This window comes from Homarus americanus, unplaced genomic scaffold (genome assembly GCF_018991925.1).
Source record: "Homarus americanus isolate GMGI-L3 unplaced genomic scaffold, GMGI_Hamer_2.0 scaffold39593, whole genome shotgun sequence".
Lineage (NCBI taxonomy): Eukaryota > Metazoa > Arthropoda > Malacostraca > Decapoda > Nephropidae > Homarus > Homarus americanus.
In genome coordinates this window covers 1-20115 of record NW_024714460.1, presented here as the reverse complement: position 1 = coordinate 20115, position 20115 = coordinate 1, and the positions used below count along the sequence as shown (strand labels likewise).

The 20115-nt window shown below is 42.2% G+C and overlaps 1 protein-coding gene and 1 long non-coding RNA gene across 2 annotated transcripts; both read right to left on the bottom strand.

Annotated features, from left to right (window-relative positions):
- Positions 1-6179: 6179 nt before the first annotated feature.
- On the bottom strand, positions 6180-15195 carry LOC121878782 (C-type lectin domain family 3 member A-like). The gene is made up of 5 exons (XM_042385198.1): positions 14940-15195; positions 14227-14409; positions 12286-12369; positions 10721-10897; positions 6180-9837 (listed from the first exon to the last, which is right to left on the bottom strand). The coding sequence occupies exons 1-5, from the start codon at positions 15142-15144 to the stop codon at positions 9605-9607; spliced, it is 882 nt and encodes a 293-aa protein (XP_042241132.1). The 5' UTR covers positions 15145-15195; the 3' UTR covers positions 6180-9604.
- A 3002-nt stretch (positions 15196-18197) lies between these two features.
- LOC121878789 lies at positions 18198-20059 on the bottom strand. Its single transcript, XR_006091222.1, has 2 exons — positions 19806-20059; positions 18198-18960 (listed from the first exon to the last, which is right to left on the bottom strand). It is a non-coding gene; the product is annotated as an uncharacterized LOC121878789 (long non-coding RNA).
- Between the last annotated feature and the right edge of the window lie 56 nt (positions 20060-20115).

Genomic DNA, 20115 nt, shown 5'->3' with positions numbered 1-20115 from the left:
CACCTCCCTCAGTATGCACCTCCCTCAGTATGCACCTCCCTCAGTATGCACCTCCCTCAGTATGCATCTCCCTCAGTATGCACCTCCCTCAGTATGCATCTCCCTCAGTATGCACCTCCCTCAGTATGCACCTCTCTCAGTATGCACCTTTCCGAGATGTACGAGTATTACTATTTACCTTTACTAGGCTGTATTATGGTGACGTATAGTGTTGATGAAAAGATCCACATGAAGCACAAGGGCGGGTCTAGGGGGAGGGTCTTGGGGGTCCGGATCCCCCTTTTTCATCAGAAAATTCCAATATTTTTTCTTTAATGCAGTATTGTACTCAGGCATTTTTGTATAGTAAAAAGTAATTACTATTGACCTCAGAATATCTCCTAATATCAAGTGCACTTGTCTTCAAAATGGCCTCAAAATGCCCATGATTTTGGGTAGATTTAAAAAAATACTTCTGGGGGGCTTACAGCTGGGAGAGCTCGCTTTGCTCGCCATGTTCTCCCACCCAAAACTTCTTGGACTCCCCTTTTGATATTCCTGGATCCACCCCTGAAGCAGCAAGAGGCAGTGCTTCCCTCACGTGATGTAAAGTTTACCTCCCCTCGACGCTGGCCACAACAGAGCCAACACCCATAGCACTACCTCCACATTCCACCGTCTTCTCTCACCTCACACAACCTAATCCTCTTACCTTGCGTCCTGACGTCAGTATTCGCTACCCTCGTTCTAAGAGTTGTTATAATAAGTGTATAAAAACTGTACCAAGTTGCGAACACTGTAGCTGTGTCACTGTAGAGATACTTTCCATTTGAATATATTAACACGAACATAATATGAAGTCTTATATGGTAATGTGATTTTAAGAGATTGGATGATAGGTAGTCTGCTAATGTTTGTGATGAAAGGTCATATACAACCTATTGTTCGAAGACAGAAAAATAATACCATTGCACACAAACACAAACGGCATTCATCTTTGACCCCCACCCTCTCTCCTGCTCTTATGACCTTCCTCGTCAACGTGTCTCCTGGTGGGGGTAGTGGCTGGGGAAGGGGTCACCAGTAACCATCTGATATTAACCAAACGTCGATACACTAAATTTACGCTGGAATTATAGTTTTAGGTGAATTTAATTTTACTTCTCCCCCAATATAAGTAAAGGGTGGACGTTATAAGCACACTGTTCCCTCCTAATGTGGACACTATGTTTACTAGATGCTGTAATTGACGTGTGGCTAGTGTAACCCCTGTATGTTATCGTCATCTCTTTCTAATGGTATAGTTTTACAGATTCTAAAACTGTTTGGCTGTTGGTATAGTTAATAAAATGGCGGCGAAGGTATGGCTATAAAGGGAGGATGGAGGCCTAACAAAAAAAATAGTAGTAGTAGTAGTAGTAGTGAGGGGGATGTGGGCAGGAGGTGAGAGGTAAAGGAAGGAAGGAAGGAAGGAAGGAAGGAAGGAAGGAAGGAAGGAAGGAAGGAAGGAAGCAATGAAGGAAAAACATGGAAACTCATTCACCTTGAGGAAGTAACTTCAGCTATTTCCGTTACACCAATGTTTATAAATTCCTGAGTTGGGCAGCAATCAAACACCGTACCCCCTACCCATAACTGTGCCCCCTCACTCACCCCCCAGAGCTATATACCTTGTTTACACCTCCTCTCAACGACGAGGACGAGGCCCCCTCCTCCCCACGACGAGGCCCCCTCCTCCCCCACGACGAGGCCCCTCCTCCCCACGACGAGGCCCCCCTCTCCCCCACGACGAGGCTCCCCCTCCTCCCCCACGACGAGGCCCCCTCCCTCCCCACGACGAGGCCCCCTCCTCCCCCACGACGAGGCCCCCCTCCTCCCCACGACGAGGCCCCCCTCTCCCTCCTCCCACGACGAGGCCCCTCCCTCCCCCACGACGAGGCTCCCCACGACGAGCCCTCCTCCCACGACGAGGCCCTCCTCCCCACGACGAGGCCCCCCTCCTCCCCCCACGACGAGGCCCCCTCCTCCCCACGACGAGGCCCCCCTCCTCCCCCACGACGAGGCCCTCCCCACGACGAGGCCCCCTCCTCCCCCCACGACGAGGCCCCCTCCCTCCCCCACGACGAGGCCCCCTCCTCCCCCACGACGAGGCCCCCTCCTCCCCACGACGAGGCCCTCCTCCCCCACGACGAGCCCCCTCCTCCCCCACGACGAGGCCCCCTCCCCACGACGAGGCCCTCCTCCCGACGACGAGGCCCCTCCTCCCCCACGACGAGGCGACGAGGCCCCTCCTCCCCACGACGAGGCCCCTCCTCCCCACTCCTCCTCCCACGACCACGATCAACACACATACTCTCCAACTCCCCCACCTCACACATGCGCGCCTTCCTCCTCCACACACCCACGCCTAAAATCGTTCACACGCCCACGTAACTCAGATTCGCCCCTCCATTACTCCTTTTGGTAATTATTAAGATTAACATTGTGATTCATTTTCTTCTTTTTTTCATTCTCCCGTTCTCAAATTTCTTCTTTATTCTCATTACTTGTCTAATTATTCTATTTCTTTCGCTTCTCTCTCTCTCTGTTACTTTCTCTCTCTCTTACTCTCTCTCTCTCTTACACTCTCTCTCTCTTACTCTCTCTCTTTCTCTTACTCTCTCTCTCTCTTACTCTGCTTAAAATCCAAATTCACCAATTTAGCAAACTACTTCCTAAGCAAACCCAAGTCTTGAGAGAAAATATAAGTTTACCCTGAAGAGAAAGAAAAATTAAACCCGTTTTCTTCTTCAACGTCATCCAAGTTGCCAGTTAGTGTTTTTGTTAATATTTTTTTGTAGTGTTAGTTCATCAGTAATGTACATTTTTACCTATGTGTTGAGGGTATCGTCAACCTTAAACACCGTAGGCATTTATTGAGTGTATTAACGCCGTTATTAAAGTCTCCCCTGTCTTTTTAACTAAATCTTGGTACCTTAGATAACTTAAATCTGTACTTTCATATATTTTGTCCTTATCTGTGTGAGATAGCAACGATAAGAGGTTGTCTCTCCTGCTAAGTGTGTGTGTGTGTGTGTGTGTGTGTGTGAGGGGGTCCCAGTATTACATCATCAAGGTATTTCATTCATATGGTGATGGGTCTCGTATACCACAAGCAGGTGAGTCAGAGAGTTAATTATCTCACCTGGTCCCGCCTCGGTCTACCTGTAATTCATCTAATGAGGAGAGGGGAGGGAAGGGGTGAGAGGAGGGGGGAGGAAGGGGAGGGGGACTGAAGGTTTAATAATATTCATACATGATGTGTGTGTGTGTGTGTGTGTGTGTGTGTATGCCATCCCCACTCACCTGTGGAAGGAAGAGGCACAGGTGAGGCGGCGAGGAAGCGAGTGGTTGACGGAGCGAGTGGATGACAGAGCGAGTGGATGACAGAGCGAGTGGGTGACAGAGCGAGTGGGTGACGGAGCGAGTGGGTGACGGAGCGAGTAATTAACATTTCAAGCTGGTGACACAGAAAAGCATATTTCTGTCCACCCTAACCTAACCTAACGTATGCTGCCCTGACCCACCCTAACCTAACCTACCCTAACCTACCCTAAGTTAAAGTTACATCATAGATTGTAACAGAAGCGGCACAGAGCTGTCTTAATTAGCAGATGCATCCCCTTATATAGCATTAAAGTCTACCTGTACTGCCTACCTGTACTGTCTACCTGTACTGAATCAATGTAAACATATATGCCGATTCTGTCTGTCTGTCTGTCTGTCTGTCTGTTTGTCTGTCCATAGACGATGATAATTTTGGCTTGTAGTGAGTCAGACAAGTTTTCCCGGAAGCACGTGTGATCTACCAAGGGACAGGGGGGTGAGAGGGGAGAGGTGAGGGGGTGAGAGGGGAGAGGTGAGGGGGGTTAAATAAAATAGTCATGATGAGGTAAAAATAGGGAGGTCAGGTGTAGGTGTTGGGGGGGGCTACTTCCTCCCTCCTTCTCTCCCTCACCTCTCCCTCACTCCTCACTCCTCACTCCTCCCTCCCTCACATCTCTCTCCCTCATTCCTCCCTCCCTCACTCCTTCCCTCCCTCACTCCTTCCCTCCCTCACATCTCCCTCCCTCACTCCTCCCTCCCTCACTCCTCCCTCCTTCACACCTGGTTCATTAATTACACTCTCTCTCCTTTCCCTTTACTTTCTTCCTCTCCTTTAGTTACTCCTTCTCTCCCTCCATTCTTCCATCTTCCCTCTCTCCCTCCATCCACCATGTCACGTCACCTGACAGCTAACATCCCGAGCAGAGTTAAATCAGTGTTCATCAAGGTCGCGTTTGTTTCCTCTCTCTCTCTCTCTCTCCTCATCTTAGCCTCACCATGACTAGCCCGAGGGAAGCGCTGTCGGAGGGGGGATGTGGTGCCCAGCCGAGGTGTTTGTTTACGTTCAACCGGTGATGTCACGATGGATCTAGTGACGTCACCCGCCCATTCCCTTTGACGTCATGGGTTGTGTTGCGGAAGGCATGCTTGTACACTTGACAGAATGTTTTTTTTTTTTAACGTCATTCTTCGTCCTGAGTCATTCATATCAAGGACCTGAACGCTGGGAGGTTGAGAAGTGTTAACAGAGCGGAGTGTTGTTTGTGTTGTAACGATAAGGAATTGTAGAGGGAAAAGATTATGTAACACCAAGACGTAACACTATGTAACACCAGATAGAATAGTGGGATCAGGCGAGGGAGGGGAGGAGGTGTACAGGGAAGGGGGAAGGGGTAAGGGGAGAAGGGGTAAGGGGGAAGGGGGAATGGTGGAAGGATCAGTGGGCCAATATAAGACACTAGTACTTTATCACTGGCATACAAAAATTACCTAAGACACACACACACACACACACACACACACTTTAGTTACGCGTCTTAAATGAAACCAAAACACCATCATTGCTCCTCAACACCATAATACTCTACGCATTATACCCGCCACATTTCACTACACTCTTAACCATATTCGTTTTTTATGATGAGTTTGTGTGGTAGACTATAATATTAAGAGTTAAGTTTAATCCAACTACTCTGCTACAATTGAGGTCTATTTGATAATGCACACTCATACACTCAATCACCACACCACAACTTCGATCATTTCACACACCCACACACACACGCGCACACGCCCACACACACACGCGCACACACCCACACACGCCCACACGCCCTCCATCAGCAGGAACCATCAGTATGAATTTATGAACCATTATGAGAAGGATCTGTTTAATTAGTTGGTCACCAGCTGTCACGCCCCTGGGGTTGAGAATGAGAATAATAAGGGAAGGGTAAGGGGAAGGAGGAGAAGGGAAAGGAAAGGAGGAAGGAGGGAAAGGAAAGGAGTAAGTAAAAAGGGAAGGAGGATGGAGGGGAAAGGAAGAAGAAAGAAGGAGAGAAAGGGGAAAATGGAGAGAATGATGACGAAATAGGAACAGAGAGAGAGAGGGGAAGGGTAGAAGAGGATAAGAAGCAAAAGGTTGGGAGAGAAGAAGGAGGGGGGCAGGAGACGCACACACACACCACCATTACCAACTCCGGTCCAGCACTATGGTGGTACACTGGCCTGGTCCACGAGACTATCAAATCCTTCAGTAGACTACAGCAGGAGTTCGTTATCCTCATCCGACCAACAACATACACAGATCAGATAACTCAAATGACGCTCAGCAGAAGGTAGAGTCATATACTCTTCAGGAACCCACAACACCAAAATGGATGCCCTCGCCTGGCCCTCAGAGGGAGAGACAACAGTCACGTAATAATGGATGTTAGGAGGAACTTCAACCCTAAGTCAAGAGTCAGGTCGACCTTGAAGGGCTAGGACCTGGAGGCCAGAGTCGGGGTGAGCGGACACAGAAGCAATGGTTCGGAACAAGTGGAGTGATGACCCTGCACTGTACTGGTGCCACGCCGTTAATAACACACTTGTTCATCTGCACACACACACACACACACACACTGATTGCTTCATTAAACCAATACATTACGAATAATTTTCACCCATAAGTAAGTATTAACCATGTACACTGATGTTTTTCTCAGAGAGGCTGTGTACAGCAAGAGCCTACACCCTGAACACTCTTGTACAGTTCTCCATATTTACAACATTTCCCGGAAGTGTACTGTACGGTGAACATCTTACAAACAGGAAAAATAAGAAAAACACAAAAAAAAACATAAAAAAAAATGTAATCGTCAACAGCATCACTACAGCAGATTGGTGGAATTGTTTGTTTACTTCCCGCCACCGCCTACATTGTCAACAGCGATTTAAGACAGTCAGGACAAATTTATTTACACAGGTCGAGGGAGACTTTGCATTTTTTTATCTTATTTATAATTTCTGGTATTGATATCGCCATGCTTTGACCTCTTGGATATAAACTACGGCCAAATGTATCCTGAATCACTGTAACAACCTGCCACTCCCCCGTACTACTGTATTGATTACTACGGAATCCTGTACTACTGTTCCTACCACTGTAACAGCCTACCAAACGCTTAAACCTATAGAAAATCCGGTTTCAAGCAATACAGGTGTAGGAAGCACTACAAGTGTAGAAAGCAGTACAGGTGGGTGTAGGAAGCAGTACAAGTGTAGAAAGCAGTACAGGTGGGTGGAGGAAGCAGTACAGGTGTAGGAAGCAGTACAGGTGTAGGAAGCAACTTGTGTGCCTTGGCCAAGAGTCAGGTCGACCTTGAGTGGTCACGACCTGGAGGACAGAGGCGGGGTGAGCGGACACTCATGAGACCAATGGTTCGGAACAAGTGGAGTGATGACCTCTGCACGCCTTAAATAGTACTGGCGCCAACCCCTTAATAACACACTTGTCCATCTACACACACATACGTTTATTAAGGCGACGACTTTACCACTGATACTAACTGTTATTATACGTTCATTCCTTATAGTCTTGTCATTATCGGTGTGATCATTTCCCCCATAGGTCACTGGCCATCTAATTCAACAAACCAACGATTCTAATCACCTAGTTAAAGGCATAATTACTATTCTTATGTACACACAGAGTATGTGGTGTGAGGGGCTGTGTAAGATCAGCATAATGATGGTCAGTATTCTCTTACCGTATCAAAATATTTCTTCAGGGGTACAGTAATGAAGTTATCAAACATCAGATATAGTTGGCGAACACTAACCTAACCTGTTACCAGCAGTTATCAGGCATAAATGTTGGTTCTCGACTTGTTACTAGCAGTTATCAGGCATCAATGTTGGTTCTCGACTTGTTACTAGCTACAGAATATTATCGTCGTGTCCACCAGTGAACTTGTTAATGACAGGTGTTGTCTCTGTGGTATAAGAGGTGTTCCATGTCCCGTGTGTCTAAATTGTCTCTCTTTTTTATATTATAGATTTCATCAGGTAATGTCTGGTTAGATTGATGTCATGTGGCTCTTTTCATATATATTGTCATGTACTGTATGTTGTCATCTCTTAACAGTGAGTGATGTCCCTCCTTGCTACAAACAACATTGAGGAAAAGCAAAGTTGACAAGTTAAAATAATGAGTGAATAATCTAGGGGTTGAAATACGTGGATGCAGCAAGTAAGGAGCTCTCAGAAGAATCACTGTTATCATGACACTAATTTAAGTTATTAGAAAGATAAGAGTATTATGTCAACCGAGTCATTTAATAACATTTATATTATAAAGGATTGATTAATATAGCTAATTAGGTACATTACATAACACAAGTAAAACACAAAAGTACAAATCTCACCAGAATATAACCTGATTATTCTTACTTTAAACATTAAATACACATACTATAAACAACACAAAAACCTGATAGAAATGGCAGCTCAGGTAACATGTCGAGGCTGCGAGGGCCAACCGCAATGAACCAGGGATTACCGCTGTAGTCCACTACCAGCAAACCATCACAACACCACCAGCAGTAGTCCGTAATACAATCCTTCGTCCACACCCCGGCAGAAGAGGCACCCCGTAGGGCGCAAAGAGACTCAGCTTACCAGGCAGACACTCTTGCCTCGATACCTCGGTCTCATAGTCGGATGGGAAACTGGTTCTGATCGGTGCTCACTGGGGTCTAGTAGCTTCGTGAAGCAGTTTCTTCTCCCGGTGTCAGGTTGGAGCAAGTGGTTGTTATGAGTGAGGAGGAGAGAGAGTCGTCACAAGTGTAATGGTGGTTGTCCCTAGAGTGTTGTTAAAGTATATTTAGGCCAAAAAAAAACAGAAGAGAACAAAAACACCGCAATCTAAAATACACCTGGATTGTGGACATGTTAAGGTGTATCTTCCCAGACCAGGTGAACCTTTGGACGGTTTCAAGGATCTTATCAGAGATGAAATCTATAAGATGACATGACTGAATTTTGGTGTGTTTAGACATCTTTTTTACACACACACAGACATCAACTCTGAAGTAATGTACTGAACTCTTTAGAATATAAACAGTTGAGTGTTACATTAATTCACAGATATATAAAATGCCACAGGAATATAGCAAAGGTCCACCGGTAAAGAGGGATAAATGTGTATCAGCAAAGAATAAATGTTTCCGCTAACAAAAGGGAAATATTTTGTCATTATCTTTCTTCACAAGGGAGAGTGAGCCATTATCATTACCTTGGGTGACACACGAGGAAGGTGTTATCGTTGCGTCCACTGTAAGGTGTGCTGGGTATATATATACCTTAACGACCGTCACCTGGTCAATCTGGTCCTGTTAAACATAGCAACCTGCGAGTTAAAAATACTTGGTTACTAAATCCATCTGCGTTTACAGGGGCTCATCATATAAACATTCTACAAATCATTACATTGAAATATTTGTTTTAATATTGTTTTACTTTGATTCCATAGTGTGTTTATTATTGTGAGTTTCCACCTGTCGAATGTAAACAAACACAGGGCTGCCACACTGCACCAAACCTGACGAGCCCCACATAAACGAACTATTGGAGGGGACTGTACATTGTTACTTTACAACATTCAACTATGAAACTGGATTCACACATAAGACATGTTGAACAAACTTTGAAAAAGTATAAATAACTCGTTGGCCACATGAACAAACACATTTTATTATTTTGATATAACATCAATTCCAATTCTATTCATAAGTGACCTCATCACTAATCTGTGAGTGATAATGACCACAATAAGCACTTTATACAACCTAATACATGTACTGTAAGTGGTTGGTAACACTGTAGTGACCTAGTTAACAGACATGTTAGCTCCTTACATCATATTATACCAGTTAAAGAAAATATTACTAACAAAAGGCAGATATTGGTATGCTAAACTTGATTGGTCTAGATAATGAGAACTGTAATAGTGAAGATAACAGAGGGCATAACATACACCTGTGAAAATAAAAATACTGATATATTGTACAAAAATAAAATTCACGCACACTGTACTGTATATAGTGTGTGTGTGTGTGTGTGTGTGTGTGTCCAGTGTCCACTCATCTCTGTAGGAGTGAGGAAAGAGACACCTGCCTGGTAGGACATCTTGACTCTACAAGATGAACCGCCATAGCCATCAGGGACCACACAGTCACAAAGGAACCGCAACTAACCTATGGACCTGATGTATTATATCTTATATTGGCTGATGCTCACAAATAAAATATTCATGACGTGTACATCGAGCATCATACCAATTGTATACACCGGAATAATCTAGTATGAAGAAACAGTCTTCATTTCCGCCGTAGTCATTAGGATCGGATTCTTTCCACAATGGTGACATCAAATTGATGGGTTTGCTTGACACGTCAAGAAAGACTCCCTCTGTAGCCAGGTCAGACGCACCCATCCAGAAGGTGTCACTAACTACAAAGAAAAAAAATATCAGCACTATTAAATATTACAGTAGGATTTAAAAAGAATTATCATGAAAAAGTTGGAGAGTTACAAATAATAGACACTCAGGGCAGACAACATTCACCTTAAAACAATTTAATTATGAGGAAGACCGCCAGCCAAAATGTATTTTGATAAGAGCTAGAAGTCCTTTGTCCTGCTTGTTCTCGAGATGCTGTCAATAATAAGACTAATCTTTATGGACCTTCAACATAACAGTAGAGTTTCTTTGTGATAAAACTATAAAATGAAGCTGTCTGTCCTAAGCTTATGTCATTTTCTTGTCCATTACACAGCATCGACAGCACACAAGCCACATGGTTTGGTTACAGGTCATTTGTCATCCTAAACCATTGTATGATCTTGATATTGACTTTTGGCCCAAAACACCGCACGATAGCTGCCTTGCGTCATACAACACAAGTTGAATTATCCCCAAGAGGTCACAAGGTATCGACCACATACAGTTATAAGTTCTATGTGATCATTTACTTTCAGCATAAAACACTAACACTTGTCCCGTCTTCTACTTGTGCACCAAATTTCATTCATCAAAGGTTCACAAAGTATTGTCCCACTTAATAAAATAACAACATGCTGAAGCTCCTTTACCAATGATTTTAGTCAACAGTTCAGCGTACTTATATATTTCTGGTTATACAATAAAAGTAAAACATTAGAACCTTCCGCCATTAAGTAAATTTACTCAGTAGCTCATTATATCTGGAGTACTACCTCCTGTTTATAACGAATAACACATTTCCACATGTCAAAAATTAGCCCATTCATTCTTTTTGTCTACAGTAAACTGCAATATTATAACAACATATTTCCATGTTTCTTCAGCACTTACTTTTAAATGATTTCAACAGAGAGATGAGAGCGCGAGATTCTTGAGGGATAGCCAGGTCGCCTCCTTTGTTACGGCACCAAGTACGGGCGTCGACCCACTTGAGTTTTTCTTCCCTGTTGACGAGAAGACACTGACGCTCTAAGACGAAGAACTCCCCAGGGCAGGTTAGCAGGGACGCTGAAGAAATCAATAAAACATATATATAAAATATTAATGAGAGAAAATAAGATATAATTTGGGAAACAACAACAATTAACAAGACCATGAAAAGGAAGCTACACACACACACACACACACACACACACACACACACACACACACACACACACACACACACACACACACATACACACACACACACACACACACACACACACACGTTCCAAACACTTTCGTTAATTCACATCGAAAGGTCTCGAATAATATTAGCTAGACTTAATCCTTAGCAAAAGGGGTTATATGATGAAAGATAAAACATTTGGTTTATTTCATCACGATAATATTGTCTCCATCACCAACCAACTCAGACCAGACAATGTATGGCAGCAGTAAGCATAATAAAAGTAAGGTTATAACATACTCGTACAATGTTAAATCAATACATGAACTAAACAAGGACCAAACAGTGTAAGCTGCCAATAAACCCAAAGTAAAATATGACATGACATGACGTGACATGACATGACCCATCAAAACTAATGAAAACTAACTTTATACACAAAAAACGTATAAATTTGTTTGGAGTGTAGATGATTGTGTAGTTGCTGTAGTGTTGATTTATTTATGAATTACTAAAATTAGTAAAGAACATTGACAGCTTTTGGAACAGCGCTCTTCTCATCCTTCTGTTTAAAAAGGAAACAAAGATGATGTCAAAATTCATAAAGTACGGTACAGTAATTACCTTCTTAACCTCCAACTGCCAGCAAATACAATTGTCATTCATTCACTCGGGACAATACACAGTTAATATTTAATCACGCAGTACCAATAATTAATTGTTTGCTATCTAAATTCCTTCATTTCAATAAACACTTAACTTGTTTTACTGTTCTGTGAGACAATAAAATGTGATTAAAGTCTATATAGTTCTTTTAAGATAAATTACTTGTATTAGAGTCAAGTTGCCCAAGTGACCGTAAACTCTCTACAGTGGTGCTGGCATAAACGTTTCTCTCACTCTACCGCCGTAAGATTATCAGGAGTTACTACATAATATTCACAGAAAATCCGGCACAAGTTTTAGGTGAATAACAACAACAGACAGATACAGACAAAAAAGTTGAATTAAATATAAATTCTTAGGAAAATTAGATAAGGATGAACAGGTTAATGAATTCCCCGCCAACAGAGATCAACAAGATGAGTGTGGAGGAAGTTCTTCAACTGAAGTTAAGTTTAATCACTGAATATATTAAACAGGTTAACGAATTCAAAAGGGGAATCAAAATTGGCAGAAAAATCATTGGTTTAACAAAATCGTATATTGAAAGACAATGGAGACATGACTGAAGAGAACAAGAAGACGTGAGAAGTTTTATACTGCAGCAAGTAAAGCAACTTACGTTGAGTCGTCTCCTGTAGCTGTGATATCTGCTGTTGTAAGCCTTCCATGGCAGACGTCACTCTCTCTAGCTGATGCTGAACGCCTGAAATTATTTTCAATGAATCAAATTGTGAAAGAATTCTACAAGATGGTCTGTGTTAGTGTGTGTAGTATTTAGAGAGGGTTAGTCTGTGTATCTTGTGAATTATTTACGGTGTGTATTAAGCCAGAGGCATCACTGACAAGGCATCATACTACATGTAAGGTGGAAGACCGTTTAGGGCAGCTTACTCCAGGCTGTACACACTTATGTCCCCACTGAAAACATGAAGGAACTCTTGACGTGTCTAATTAAAATGGTTGTAACCATGTAACAATAAAAACATCTTTTATTCGTATTTATTTTATATTTACTTACTCTTACTCGTTCGTTATTCTCTGATTCTCTTTTTTTCTGTTCCTTCTCTGTTCTTTATACTCGTGAGATGGTGGAGGTGGAGCGAGGAGAGAGAGAGAGAGAGAGAGAGAGAGAGAGAGAGAGAGAGAGTTGCTTATGGTTGAGGGAGCCTCCCTATGGTCAACCTTCCCACAGTGGGGGGGGGGAGGTAGAGAGAGGAGACTGGTGAAAGGAGGGAATAGCCAAGAATAGGAATAACATGTGATAGGTTATGTTATTTCTAATGGCTCACTGTATTACTACATACCACCAAGACACTTATAACACATCAACCTTTCTCAATAAGGGAGGAATCAATTAGGACTCTTATTAACGGTTACTGTATTTATTCGATACTTTCTATTAAGGTTTGACAATTACACTTCAAAATACAAAACCTTTGGTCCTAGCTAGTTAAACGGGACCATGCATCTCACAACAAATGGGAACTTAAGGATTTACCCAATAGAATCCACCCAAATACCTACCATGTCACCACCACACACCTCTCCCCGGTTTGAACCGGGTGCCTGCCTTGCTGGGGGCACGAACTTAGCCTTCAGCCAATCAGCAAAGCTAGGCCCATGACGCTACACTCACACGCCACTGTGATTGGCTCATGCCTCAGGCACTCCTGGTCTTGGCGGGGACACTCGTGTAGTGTGTTATGGCGGGTAATCTTTGCTTAAGCTGAATTTTCTGTATTTCTCTAAACATGGAACAACCTACTCAAAAAAAACATGACATTGTTACAGTGTAAATATATTCCACTCATCCACAACTTTTTCCAAACCAGTGTTTGTTTGTACCTTCGCTCATATAAATTTATCTAATTCAAAACCATTGTTATGTGTTCACTCCTGGTTAGATAGATTAAGTATCTTTGTTATATCACATTTGTTTATCTCGGTCGTGCTTCTCTACAGTTTATCAACGTTGTTCATCTGATAGCTGGTTTACCTATTTACATTTCCCACACTGAATACTTTACATTTTTAAACATTATGTTTCATCTGCCGTGTTTCAGACCATGAGAAAAGTTTGTTTAGGTCTTCCTATTAATTTTTTATGAGTTCTTGTCACTATGAAGACTTTGATATATCCAACTCTACATACACTGAGTGAATAGAGGGATATGACCTGAATATTATTGCTCCTTAACAATAAACACTGTTAGTAAGAGAGAAAGTGACAGACGGCATGAAGCGACAGAACAGAGTAGGAGACGGCACAACTGGCTACGGTGCTATAGACAGGATTCACTATGACTACAGTAATCAACGTTTAATTGGTGTCTATATTAGTACATATAGTGAGTGTATAGTGTGTGTATGTTAGTGAGTGTATCTTGTGAGTATACAGTGTGTACCTGTGCTAGTATGTATAGTGACTGTACATTGTGCGTCTGTGTTCTTTAAGGAAGTAAAGTGTCAACACTCGTGTGCTTGTGTATGTGTGGTGTTGCTGCAGTTTCCTCCATTCTTATGTTCTTAAGTAAAATTAGGTGGTAAGTTGGGCTCTAACCTGTGTGTTGGTTGTGGAGGGAAGTAACCAAGTCAGTCTGCTGTTGCTGCTGCTGCTGCTGCACCACCGCCAGCGCCTCCCTCACGCTGGTGCTGTCTGCTGTGTTTTCTTGGGAGAGTTGCAACACTATTGACGACGTCTCGTTCACCGTCGACAATATGCTCACCAAGTTCTCCTCCACGGCTGGAATAATAAAGATAAACTTATCTGTTGCCTTTTTTACACAAATAGAAATATACTATGTGGGATAAACTGAGTCATAATCTACTTTACAAGACAAAAATATCATGCGGAAGCTAATAGCTTGCTTGTACTTTCCTTTTCAACATGTTTATTATGACTTACATTTCCATCAACAATAACGGGTTAACATTAAATGATACAAAGGCCGTACCAAGTGACGGTGACTTACGGGAACACCTGACGAGACAACACGATGATGATGTCAATTGATAACATCTGACTGTGTTGTATCCCGCTGCAGTTTCCTCCATTCTTATGTTCTTATCTGTATATTCTTAAGAGAAAAACTGTGACGCTGTATTTACATTACCATGACAACAGAGGAACACTAAAACAAATGAACAAGTAAATTTTGACGATTACCATATAATCTGAAACGGTAATTGGTGATTATAAGCCTACGAACGAGGATGTGTGCGTGCGTGTGTGTGTGTGTGTGTGTGTGTGTGTGTGTCCAGTATAAGGTTTACCTTGGCATGAGGTAGTGGAGATTCCAACCCCGTGCTTCAGTTGGCTGACCAGTTCCATGATCGCCAGCTGGTTGACGAAGAGGCTTGCTCGAACTTCGTGACCATCTGGCTGGATATAGGGAGTAACTGTGTCGACCGTGTTAAGGCTTGTGGTTGGAGTGAGGAGGAGGGTGAGGGAGAGGGTGATAAGTAACAGGGGCGCCATGGTCTTTGTCACTGGCAGTAGAGAGAGGGACTGATGCTGGACAGTGGGCTGTGGCTCCTCTTATACTCTACGATAAGTGAACGCACACAAGAACGTACATGTGTTTATGGCACAACGCACACACGCACACCCTCACACACACACACACACACACACACACACACACACACACACACACATAAGAGCGCCAATGTGGCGCCTGGGCAGCAACAAGTGTTGTTGTTTTTGTTGTTGTGCGTTAGGGCATTTTCAACTTCCGGCCTTCGTCTTATAACACCCGTTAGAGTCATTCCTTCTCTCCACTCTACCATTTACAACCATTATCCTCCTCCCATACAACACACACGCACACACACGCACGCACACACACACACACACACACACACAAGAACATAAGAACGTACGAATGGAGGAAACTACAGCGGGCCTATTGGCCCATAGTGGGCAGTCCCGTTTACACCCATCCTCGATCTAATCATTCATACATCCATCCAACCTATGTTTAAAGCTACCCAGCGTGTTCGAGTTAATGATGATGTTCGGTAACTTGCTCCACTCATCCACTACTCTATTATCAAACCAATATTAACCCATCTCGCGCCTAAATATATACTTGTATAATATAAAACCACACAACCAAAAACTCAAAACAAACATCTCCTGTACACTTTATCCACTCATGAAGGACATACACTCATGAACAGACAGAGGGTCGACTTAACCAGTGAGTGACGTCATACGATCATATGGTAGTACAAACAGGGTGGACGTTGTTGACACAGTTGTACTGGGTAGAGCGGGAGGGAGGAGATAGAGAGAGAGGGGGTAGAGGAACAAGAGAGATAGAGAGAGGGAGAGAGAGTAGGTAGAGGAACAAGAGAGATAGAGAGAGTTTTAGTTTAACAAATTTATTGACAAAGCTTGTAGTACAGTTTGCCTATTCTGAGTAATTCAGTCAGGTCTTGACACTGAGGATGGTATCACTTCTCACTGCCACGCAGGACAGAGGTTCACACCCAAAGAAATATATCATATTCATTAACAACTATAAATGTATAGAGGTCACATTCATATGGGTAATGTCACTGTTCACTGCCATGCAGGACAGAGGTTCGTACACAAAGAGTTGCATCATATTCATTGACAGTACATATACATATATGTACACACACACATACACATATACATACATATACATATATACATACACATATACATGTATATATATATATATATACACATGCACACATACACACATACATACATACATATACGTCGGTCAGATTCATGTGGGTAATGCCACTGTTCACTGCCACGCAGGACAGAGGTTCGTACACAAAGAAGGAAATACATCACATTCACCAGCAGCATATATAGGTCAGTGGATCACATACATTGGGGTCATATTCTAATTGAAGACTAATCAGTGTGGGCTAGCAAATTTGGGATAAACAGCAAGAATGTCCTCAAGCACACCTGATTCAATGAAGTAATTACATAGTTCAAGATACAATAAGTTAGGTGGCCTGAAGTCTTTGACAGTGTCACATTCAATAATATAGTGTTCAAGTGTATGCTTTAAAGGTTTATCACAAAGTTTACATGCTGAGTGTTCCGGTATGGGTACAGCGTTACTAACTTGCCAGATGTGTCTGTATCCTAGCCTAATTCTGGCCACGACTACATCACATTGTCTGGCTCTGTCCTTATGCTGGCTATACCGGTACCTCTTGTCACGAAATTTGTCATATTTACTAATGCTACAACTGTCAGTCTCTCTCTGCATTTCTCACTTCTTCTAGATCAGAGTTCATGGAGAGAGGGAGAGAGAGAGATGGTCGAGGAACAAGAGAGATAGAGAGAGAGGAGGAGAAACAGAATAAAACGAGAGAGATAGTCAAGGAAAGAGAGAGGGACACAAATGAAGAAAATAAAGGGAGGGAGAAGAACAGAGTTGGGGGCTGTAGAAGAAGAGAGGGATTATAATGCTCAGCTTACCAGGCAGACACTCTTGCCTCGATACCTCGGTCTCATAGTCGGATGGGAAACTGGTTCTGATCGGTGCTCACTGGGATCTAGTAGCTTCGTGAAGCAGTTTCTTCTCCCGGTGTCAGGTTGGAGCAAGTGGTTGTTATGAGTGAGGAGGAGAGAGAGTCGTCACAAGTGTAATGGTGGTTGTCCCTAGAGTGTTGTTAAAGTATATTTAGGCCAAAAAAACAGAAGAGAACAAAAACACCGCAATCTAAAATACACCTGGATTGTGGACATGTTAAGGTGTATCTTCCCAGACCAGGTGAACCTTTGGACGGTTTCAAGGATCTTATCAGAGATGAAATCTATAAGATGACATGACTGAATTTTGGTGTGTGTGTTTAGACATCTTTTTTACACACACACAGACATCAACTCTGAAGTAATGTACTGAACTCTTTAGAATATAAACAGTTGAGTGTTACATTAATTCACAGATATATAAAATGCCACAGGAATATAGCAAAGGTCCACCGGTAAAGAGGGATAAATGTGTATTAGCTAAAAATAAATGTTTCCGCTAACAAAAGGGAAATATTTTGTCATTATCTTTCTTCACAAGGGAGAGTGAGCCATTATCATTACCTTGGGTGACACACGGGGAAGGTGTTATCGTTGCGTCCACTGTAAGGTGTGCTGGGTTATATGTACCTTAACGACCGTCACCTGGTCAATCGGGTCCTGTTAAACATAGCAACGTGCCAGTTAAAAATACTTAGTTACTAAATCCATCTGCGTTTACAGGGGCTCATCATATAAACATTTTACAAATCATTACAATGAGATATTTGTTTTAATATTGTTTTACTTTGATTCCATAGTGTGTTTACTATTGTGAGTTTCCTTCTGTCGAATGTAAACAAACACAGGGCTGCCACACTGCACCAAACCTGACGAGCCCCACATAAACGAACTATTGGAGGGGACTGTACATTGTTACTTTACAACATTCAACTATGAAACTGGATTCACACATAAGACATGTTGAACAAACTTTGAAAAAGTATAAATAACTCGTTGGCCACATGAACAAACACATTTTATTATTTTGATATAACATCAATTCCAATTCTATTCATAAGTGACCTCATCACTAATCTGTCAGTGATAATGACCACAGTAAGCACTTTATACAACCAAATACATGTACTGTAAGTGGTTGGTAACACTGTACTGACCTAGTTAAGAGACATGTTAGCTCCTTACATCATGTTATACCAGTTAAAGAAAATATTACTAACAAAAGGCAGATAATGGTATGCTAAACTTTATTGGTCTAGATAATGAGAACTGTAATAGTGAAGATAACAGAGGGCATAACATACACCTGTGAAAATAAAAATACTGATATATTGTACAAAAATAAAATTCACGCACACTGTACTGTATATAGTGTGTGTGTGTGTGTGTGTGTGTCCAGTGTCCACTCATCTCTGTAGGAGTGAGGAAAGAGACACCTGCCTGGTAGGACATCTTGACTCTACAAGATAAACCGCCATAGCCATCAGGGACCACACAGTCACAAAGGAACCGCAACTAACCTATGGACCTGATGTATTATATCTTATATTGGCTGATGCTCACAAATAAAATATTCATGACGCGTACAATGAGCATCATTCCATCCGTGTACATTATTATGCCAAAGGTGGAAACAGTCTTCACTTCCACTCGGTTCGCCTACATGCCACAATGATGACCCCAAATTGATGGGTTTGTTTGACACGTCAAGAAAGACTCCCTCTGTAGCCAGGTCAGACGCACCCATCCAGAAGTTTTCATCAACTACAAAGAAAACAAATATCAACACTATTAAATTTTACAGTAGGATTTAAAAAGAATTATCATGAAAAAGTTGGAGAGTTACAAATAATAGACACTCAGGACAGACAACATTCACCTTAAAACAATTTAATTATGAGGAAGACCGCCAGCCAAAATATATTTTGATAAGAGCTAGAAGTCCTTTGTCCTGCTTGTTCTCGAGATGCTGTCAATAATAAGACTAATCTTTATGGACCTTCAACATAACAGTAGAGTTTCTTTGTGATAAAACTATAAAATGAAGCTGTCTGTCCTAAGCTTATGTCATTTTCTTGTCCATTACACAGCATCGACAGCACACAAGCCAGATGGTTTGGTTACAGGTCATTTGTCATCCTAAACCATTGTATGATCTTGATATTGACTTTTGGCCCAAAACACCGCACGATAGCTGCCTTGCGTCATACAACACAAGTTGAATTATCCCCAAGAGGTCACAAGGTATCGACCACATACAGTTATAAGTTCTATGTGATCATTTACTTTCAGCATAAAACACTAACACTTGTCCCGTCTTCTACTTGTGCACCAAATTTCATTCATCAAAGGTTCACAAAGTATTGTCCCACTTAATAAACTAACAACATGCTGAAGCTCCTTTACCAATGATTTTAGTCATCAGTTCAGCGTACTTATATATAAAGGTAAAACATTAGAACCTTCCGCCATTAAGTAAATTTACTCAGTAGCTCTTTATATCTGGAGTACTACATTTCCACATGTCAAAAATTAGCCTATTCATTCTTTTTGTCTAAAGTTAACTGCAATATTATAACAACATATTTCCTTGTTTCTTCAGCACTTACTTTTAAATGATTTCAACAGAGACACGAGAGCGCGAGATTCTTGAGGGATAGCCAGGTCGCCTCCTTTGTTACGGCACCAAGTACGGGCGTCGACCCACTTGAGTTTTTCTTCCCTGTTGACGAGAAGACACTGACGCTCTAACACGAAGAACTCCCCAGGGCAGGTTAGCAGGGAGGCTGAAGAAATCAATAAAACATATATATAAAATATTAATGAGAGAAAATAAAATATAATTTGGGAAACAACAACAATTAACAAGACCATGAAAAGGAAGTTATACACACACACACATACACACACACACACACA

Bases quoted from the DNA above. Each gene is read 5' to 3' on its own strand.
- LOC121878782 (XM_042385198.1), bottom strand. From the start codon at position 15,144: ATGGCGCCCCTGTTACTTATCACCCTCTCCCTCACCCTCCTCCTCACT. The intron at 14,410-14,939 runs GTAAACCTTATA...TTATTATTCCAG, and splicing joins CTCCACTACCTCATGCCAAG to CCGTGGAGGAGAACTTGGTG. The intron at 10,898-12,285 runs GTAAGTTGCTTT...TGATTTCTTCAG, and splicing joins GCTACAGGAGACGACTCAAC to CGTCCCTGCTAACCTGCCCT.